Source organism: Pinus tabuliformis, chromosome J, assembly GCF_031772625.1.
Source record: "Pinus tabuliformis cultivar Carrire ecotype Pingquan chromosome J, CPIR1, whole genome shotgun sequence".
NCBI classification, from domain to species: Eukaryota; Viridiplantae; Streptophyta; class Pinopsida; order Pinales; family Pinaceae; genus Pinus; species Pinus tabuliformis.
This window is the reverse complement of record NC_142295.1, coordinates 138,206,498-138,214,462: the sequence shown is the minus strand read 5'-3', so window position 1 is coordinate 138,214,462 and position 7,965 is coordinate 138,206,498. Positions and strand designations below refer to the sequence as shown.

At 38.4% G+C, this 7,965-nt stretch overlaps 1 protein-coding gene and 1 pseudogene across 2 annotated transcripts; both read right to left on the bottom strand.

Annotated features, from left to right (window-relative positions):
* Window positions 1-276: 276 nt before the first annotated feature.
* Window positions 277-2,678, bottom strand: LOC149226012 (alcohol dehydrogenase class-3-like; annotated as a pseudogene). The gene is made up of 6 exons (XR_016248276.1): window positions 2,340-2,678; window positions 2,059-2,213; window positions 1,312-1,404; window positions 1,122-1,217; window positions 682-843; window positions 277-578 (listed from the first exon to the last, which is right to left on the bottom strand). The product of XR_016248276.1 is annotated as an alcohol dehydrogenase class-3-like (transcript).
* Window positions 2,679-3,668: 990 nt separating this feature from the next.
* Window positions 3,669-6,920, bottom strand: LOC149226011 (peptidyl-prolyl cis-trans isomerase 1-like). Its single transcript, XM_089380076.1, has 2 exons — window positions 6,439-6,920; window positions 3,669-3,711 (listed from the first exon to the last, which is right to left on the bottom strand). The coding sequence occupies exons 1-2, from the start codon at window positions 6,918-6,920 to the stop codon at window positions 3,669-3,671; spliced, it is 525 nt and encodes a 174-aa protein (XP_089236202.1).
* Between the last annotated feature and the right edge of the window lie 1,045 nt (window positions 6,921-7,965).

Genomic DNA, 7,965 nt, shown 5'->3' with positions numbered 1-7,965 from the left:
AACATAAACTATATTATAACTAAAATAGAACTACACCTAATCAAACTTTTAATAAAAAAAAATAGATACATTAATTTTTTTAACACTGAAATTTAGATACATTAAGTATTTAAAAAACTTGAATTAAACACTTCACATATGATAAAGCTTTGCTCCATAATTTCACATGAAATACCATGTATAACATAAACATCTAATATTACAATGTAATATTTAATGGCAATCTACTTTCAAGGGGCACAAATTCCCTAGCTAGCCCATTTTACTCGGTTTGAGACTAAAACCACACAAATAAGGCTTCCCTCACTGGACATAATATAGTTCCATAAGAGGTGAGGTGACAAAGCCTTTATTAGTAGGAACACAATTGACTATCAGAGGTGACAAAGCCTTTATTAGAAGTAACGAAATTGACTATCTCCTGCATATATCGTTGCTGGGTAGAAGAAAATGGAAAATATATTTGGTTAGAGATGGAGAACACATCTCAAACTCTTGCCTTCTAACAACAAATCAAATGATTTGTTAATATCTGCAAGAGGCAGCTCATGGGTAATGAATTCCTTTACTTGGACTTCCTGCAATCAAAATGCATATTGTAAGAAAACTAATAAAGCATGAACCATTAGTTTTAAATACAATTTGCTTAAAACCATTGTATGTCATCTGATGATTCATTACCTTGTTTGCACATTTTTCTATAAGATTAGGCAATTGGTATTTTCCCTTGAATCCACCAAATATGGATGCCACAATCCTCCGACCCATAAACAACTCTGCTGGAAGAAGGCTTAGCTTTCTTGGACTCGAATCAAATCCCAACAACACTGTCAAGCCCCAGACCTGCAATCCCATCCAATTGACCAAAACATTAACCATGAGGACACACGAACCATAATGCAGCTTTACAGTTTTGTTTATGCATATCCCCAGCAGACCTTACTGGACATTAATCAATTAATAGGTTTCAGCTGATCCAGGATATTAGGATTTTTGTTATCAGTTTCTTAAATGAGTAAGTTTTATCAGATCCGGGATATCTCCTATCTTTGTTAACAGTTTCTTAAATATCTAGTATTTTTTGTTATCAATAGAAAATGGGGAACAGAGGGTGTCTTCACATCATTGGTGGCCAGAAAGCACTGGTATAAGATATCTGTATTTCCAATGCATTCAAAGCCGTAATCCACACCGCCATTTGACATGTCTCTTATCACCTGCAAAAATGATTCTCTTCTCATGAGATTGGGAGCTAACAGGTATTCAAGAGATTGCCATTACATACAAGAATAATATGAAATAGCAAGTTACCTCCTGAATGGGCTTTTCGTAGTCTTTTGGGTTGATGCAGTCTGTCACTCCCAGGATTTTGGCTGCAATGTAAGTGGTGCAAGTGGTGAAACTCTTGATAACATTTTATCTCAGGGATGAGAACAATATATACTCTGTTACATCTAACTGATAGTGCATTCCGTGCCTAAATAATTACTTTCAAAGAAATTTCTATCCACCAAACTATCCTTGTGAGTTAGGCTCAGTAAATTGTAGAATGCGATGAAGATCCTATTGACAAATAGGATGGTATGGGTAACTTGCCTCAAACATTTTCTTGACTGAGCAGGGTTGAGATCTCAGTCAAGCCCAACCATTCTAACAAGTATATATGACCTATCAAACTTATGTAAGAAACTTCAATACAACTCTTTTATCAGGATTTTACTGCCTTTCATGGCCAACCCTTCTGGCTTCTACTAGGACTTTACTGCCTTTTAAGAACAACCTTTCACACAGGACCAGCACCTTACCTTTGCAGAGGTAAGACCTTTCAGGATCAGCACCTTACCTTTGCCTCAAACATTTTCTTGACTGATCAAGGTTGAGATCTCAGTCATGCCCAACCATTCTAACAAGTATATACGACCTATCAAACTTATGAAAGAAGTTTCAAGACAACTCTTTTATCAGGATTTTACTGCCTTCCATGGCCAACCCTTCTGGCTTCTACTAGGACTTTACTGCCTTTTAAGAACAACCTTTCGCACAGGACCAGCACCTTACCTTTGCAGAGGTAAGACCTTTCAGGACCAGCACAACAATCATGTAAATAGCATGGATAACTAAATTACTTAATGCAAGACCCACAGTGCCAAGGCCAAAGATAGCAACTGTTGATCCGGGTTCGATGTCTGCTATGTTCCATACAGCTCCAAGTCCTGCAGGCACACATGGTAGCAGAGTCCATGGTTAAAAGCACTCTGAAGACAGTCACCTGCTGTCATTATACTAATACGATTGAAAGCCTGTGAATTCTAATTTCATCAAACTGAACAGTGGAATACCTGTGGCCAGTCCACAGCCTAGCAAGCATGCTATATCCAAGGGAACTTCCGGATTGATCTTGAGAACACAAGCATAATCCACTACAGTGTATTTGGTAAATGTAGAAGACATGAAATGATAAACTGGCTTTCCACCAATGGAGAAACGAGATTTCCCATCCTTTCTCATCATTGTATTGTAGGGATTTGCTCTAAACTCACCACACAGATTGGTCTTCTTAGATTTCAGTAGACACAATCTTCACATTCGCCATTGTACAGAGGAATCACATGGTCTCCTTTCTGGAGATCTGTCACACCCTCTCCCACACTCTCGACAATCATGAATATTTAGAAGTTCAGTTTTAAAAGTTCAAATTAAACCACTTACAGTAGAAGGAGAAGTATCCATTGATAAAAACTACAAACCAAATACCACCCACAAGGCATTATCATGTCTGTCTCACAACAGCAGTTAGGTTACGTATAATTTCTAAGGTTACGTATAATTACTATGGTTTTGATGATGGATAGAATATCCATCCAAAATATATAGAACAAACTAAATTAAAGAAGAAAACATTTTTTTTTCCGAACTATATTGTGAGCTAATTACTACAACGCATGATCACGCCTATTTCACAATGGTAACTGTTAAATATAATTATTATGTCTATATCTTTGATAATGAATGGAATGTCTATTCAAAATATTAAACAAACTAAATTCTCAAAAACAATCATTTTCCAACTAATTACTGTGACTTTGATGATGAATGAAATATCCACGAACAAACTAAATTAGCAAAAACAATTTTCTTCCCAACAACATTTTAACCTAATTACTAAAGATCCTACCCGGCACCCTCGTGGCCCAATATGCGAGGAAATGCGTCTTCATTTGATATCGTCCAATATGTGATATCAGTATGGCAGAGAGAAGAGTGGGTAATTCTGATTCGGACCTCCATTGCCTGAGGAGGATCCACTTGCACCTCTTCTATGACGAAAGGCTGCTTTGGTCCCCATGCTACAGCAGCTGTCCACTCACACAAAGCAAACCAAAACCACTAAATTGAATCTATCTTTAATCAAACACAGCTGCAATACTATTTACAGAATGAAATGAAATAAACCAAAACCACTAAATTGAATTTATCTTTAATCAAACACAGCTGCAATACTATTTACAGAAAGAAAAGCTGAAAACTCAAACCAAGCCATACCATCCCTTTGCAGGTAATGACTTTTCCATCCATGTTTGTGGACAAGAGCTTGCCTTCGCTATTGCAATGGTGATCCATCAGCTGAATTTTTCTGGTTCAGCAGCAAGCAAGGCAAATCCTGAGATCTATGAGAGCCCATGGATTTGTCCATCATTAATAATAATGCGTCTGGCACATTCTGCTAGTGATCCAGAGTCAAAAATGGTGGGTGGAAACGACGTGGGCCTAAACTATCGGTAATAACTCTGAGCTTGTCCACAATTTTCGTGTTCTCGTGCCACCCTGATCCAGTTGCCAAATGTCATTGTCATGGTGATACGGATGGATATAAGTCACTGAAAACCATAGTCACAAAATTCGCCCTAATCGGGCCAAAAAATATCAAAATTCCCTCCTAGATACGAATACCGTATTATTAGTTGAAATTCGATTAGGTTTTCAATAACACCAGTTTTATATTAACATAGTCCATTAGCACAATCATATTTATAGATTAGTTTTGTATAAGTTAAATTTCACTTCATTTTATTAGATTGTTAGATATTATATTTTTACTTATAAAAATCACCCTTATTTAAATATATTAATTTCATTTTATTAGATTGATAAAATATTATTTTCTATTATGAAAATGATTCAAGTAGATGTTGGTGGCCACTGGCCTATCTCATTTGCAGCCCCACATCTGTTTATTTCAGTTTTTAAGTTTACTTAATTGTAGCACAATTTATTATTTTTAGCAGTTTTTCGGGTCTTAAACTTTGCGCGTTGTTTTGAGGCCTAAACAACATTTTTTTTGGCAATTTACTGCAAGCAATTTTATGATAAAATAGTATTTCCATCGTAGTTCTCAAAAAGAGAACTTTTCAACGGGGTATCATGCGCGTCAAACGGAGATAATATGACCAAGTCACAATCCAGGAAGTTGGTTGTCCAACTAACCCCATAGGGCGCATAAACTCTTGGTGTCACATCTTCTCGAGTTAGGGTTTTGGTTGTTTAGAGTTTACTCTTATTGTTCAATAATAAAAAGGCCCTTGAGCTACATCTTCTCGAGTTAGGGTTTTGGTTGTTTAAGGTTTGCTCTTATTGTTCAATAATAAAAAGGCCCTTGAGCCTCATTGTAACACAATTCGGAGGCATGTAGTCACCACATCTCTTTTCATAGATAAAGTTACCATCACCCATGCTAGTTTATTTCCATTTCTGTTTGTAAGGATATTTCAGTATTTTACATTAATGAAATGAAGTAATTTATTTATTTATTTTTATTTTTTTTTGAATAAAGACTAATTCTATTAACATAAGAAAAGTATAGTACAATCAAGCTTGCATGCAAGTGAAGTAAAAAAGCATAGGAGTTGTAGGAGATAGGCTATCTACCTCGCTCCTTAGAGACTATCAAGGAAAGGGCCATAAATTACACGGGAATACAAAAAGCTATAACTAAGCAGAGAAATCTACCCCGAGAGGGGAGTCACTGCCACACGACATTTTTTGCCTTTTTTCTTACTTACATTGACCCATCTAGAGGAGTTTGGCTAAGTCATAACAAGTTGAAGACTATTACGCTCAGGCGGCGAAATATCCTTATCGGAGTCTGAGGACGAAGATAAATGAGAACGTTTCTAAGAGAACTGAGGGGCAGAGGGGACTACTAGACCGACCGAGGGAGCATCCAGCGGAATCTCATCATTCTACCAATTTCCTTCAATTTCTTCCTCATCCAAGCTAGAGGAATCTGTATCGTCCATAGGAGGGGGTGGCACACAGGGATTCCAGCTCTTGGATTTGGGTTTGCGATTCAGATTCTTCTTCTTATCGAGGAACTGGGTACAAGTACTCTGAAGGTGCCCCGTTTGATGACAATGGCAGCAGTGGAAGACTGTATTCTCATAATCCAAGGTTTGAGTCCAGTGGAAATATCCAATCTTGAGATTATTCTGATTCGGCGGTCCTTTGCTAATATCTATTTCTGCACAAATTTTGTCGTAGGTGTATAGTCCATTTTCCTTTCTTGAAGAATCTACAGCAAGGTAGTGTCCTAAAGTGTCTCCAATGGCTAAGAAGATAGCGATATGCCATAGATGTGGCGGAAGATTTAGGAGCCTGACGCAAATGGGAAGCTTGGTGATGACAACTGTAGAAGGGTTGAAGTCTGGAAACCAAGGGGTGAGAAAAAGCCCAGCTAAACACCAGAACCAAGGGCCTCCCATTAAGGCTTTCTGCTAATCTTCATCTAAGTCAAAAACCACAATGAAGAAACCTTTTGAACATAAGCAGATCTTGCTTTTTTTAGTCCAATTGGTATCGATCCATTGGTATAGATCGGATGTGCGAGGCCAGAGCCCATTAAATCTGCATATGAGCGCGGATTCCGCAAATGTCTGGTAGCTATCGTCAATCTTAGGATGATATAGACTGATGGAAGGAATTTCCTGTGATTTGTCTACCAAAAATGGCTTTGAAGCCCCAGATGGTTGAGCTGCTTTTGAAGAGGACCGTGGTTGGGCAGCGTCTTTGCGGATTGCATCTTTATAAGAGAAAGAAGGGGCAGAGGAGGACTGCCCACTCGAACTACCTCTTAAACGAAAGGATGCCACAATAGAAGCGTCCTTATGAATGTTGTAAGAGGAGAGAGGAAGGGGATTCATAAGTTGCTTACCCTAATATAGCAATTTGAGGTGAGAGGAGGGGATCCCCAGCCGGCGTTCGAGTTTTTGCAGAAGATCCTACATGAGATCTGTTGCGCTTACCCATTGTATCATTGTCTTGTTTGAGAGTTTGATTTGGATCTGAAATGCATGTGTTTCTTCATGCATATCTGGCTGGTTCAAGAAAGGAAACGTCTGAGCTTCTCCAAGTCCATGCTTTAGGACCTAACAGGTTGCTGGCTTTGAAGCTCTGCCAGATCCAGATCCCACCTTCTCGATCTCGTCCATGACCTCAAGGCCCTCTTCAACTTGACCAAATACGACATGCTTGCCATCCAGCCACGAGGTCTGTGTGGTACAGATGAAGAACCGGGAGCCGTTATTGTTAGGGCCAGCGTTGGCCATGGAGAGGATACCAGGCCTCGTGTGCTTCTTTTCAAAGTTCTCATCGGCAAACTTCACGCCGTAGATCGACTCTCCACCGGTGTCGTTGCCGCTAGTGAAGTCACAGCCCTGGCACATGAACCCTGGGATCACGCGGTGGAACGACGAACCCTTGAAGTGCTGAGGCTTGCCTGAGCAGCCGATGCCTTTCTTACCGGTGCACAACGCACAGAAGTTCTCAGCCATCCTCGGCACCACATCCGCATAGAGTTCCATCACGATCCGACCAGCTAGAGCACCGCTGACCTGCATATCGAAGAAAACCTTTGGGTTTTGCATACTGAGTTCGAAACCTCTAAAACGATCAATGAAATGAAGTATTATTTCTATTGCATCTTTGCATTTATGGTTATTTCTATCATTTGTTGTTCTTGTTAATGACACCTATCTAAATATATTAACTAATGTTAATAATTATATAGGTTAATATATATATATCTATATATATATATATATATATATATATATATATATATATACATATTCCAAGGAAAAATCGTAATCTTTCATTAATTTGAAAAATTACATATAGTAGATGCTTGACAACATATGCATCATGGACTCTTTGTCGTATAAGTCACAAAAAGCATAAATAAAACTCATCATATAATGGCTGGAAAAGGAAACATATTCACCACGTAGGGTGATAGCCTAAAATGAGTGTAAAAAGTATTTTCAAAAACTATGATATCTACAATATATACAACATGTAGGGTGATCTCATAAGTTATCTTCTGCAAATAAAAACTATGATATATACAATGTAAATTATGACCAAGCACTTTCAGAAAAATTTAGGGTTCATCTACCCGGTGATATGCCAGATCTATATATGGCCTATGATAGTATTGGTACTGTGCAGTACCCCTCTGCTCTTGAATCATCCATTGACCTCTGGGAAGTAGAGTGGCCTCCTTGGAAAGCCTATCAACGCTATTGTTATGCTCCCTGTAAATATGATGACATATGATGGAATTAAAATGTGATTTGTATATGATTACTTCATCCAAAATATTTCTAAGTGTGTGTGCATGGCAGATAGTGGTATTATTGGACCAATTAATAATGATTTTGGAGTCCCCGTAAATCTGTAGATTACTGCATTCATGGCTTGAAGAAAAATGCAATAAATGGCACAGGGTGATAAGTTCATCATAATTGTCTATTCCTCCTCCATGTCCCATCTTGACCCTGAAATGATGTTGGTCAGAGAGGTAAATTAGAAATCCTCCCCCACACCCATATTCATGTGTGGCACCATTGAAATAAGCCCAGGGAATGGAGTGGTCAATGGGATTGTGGGAAAGTGGTCTTCAGGGTCGCG

What these genes read in the sequence shown, in the direction of transcription:
- LOC149226011 (XM_089380076.1), bottom strand. Translation starts at nt 6,920, where the DNA reads ATGCAAAACCCAAAGGTTTTCTTCGATATGCAGGTCAGCGGTGCTCTA. An exon ending in GGATCTGGCAGAGCTTCAAA is followed by an intron (nt 3,712 to 6,438) that starts GCCAGCAACCTG and finishes AGAATGTGCCAG; the next exon opens with ACGCATTATTATTAATGATG.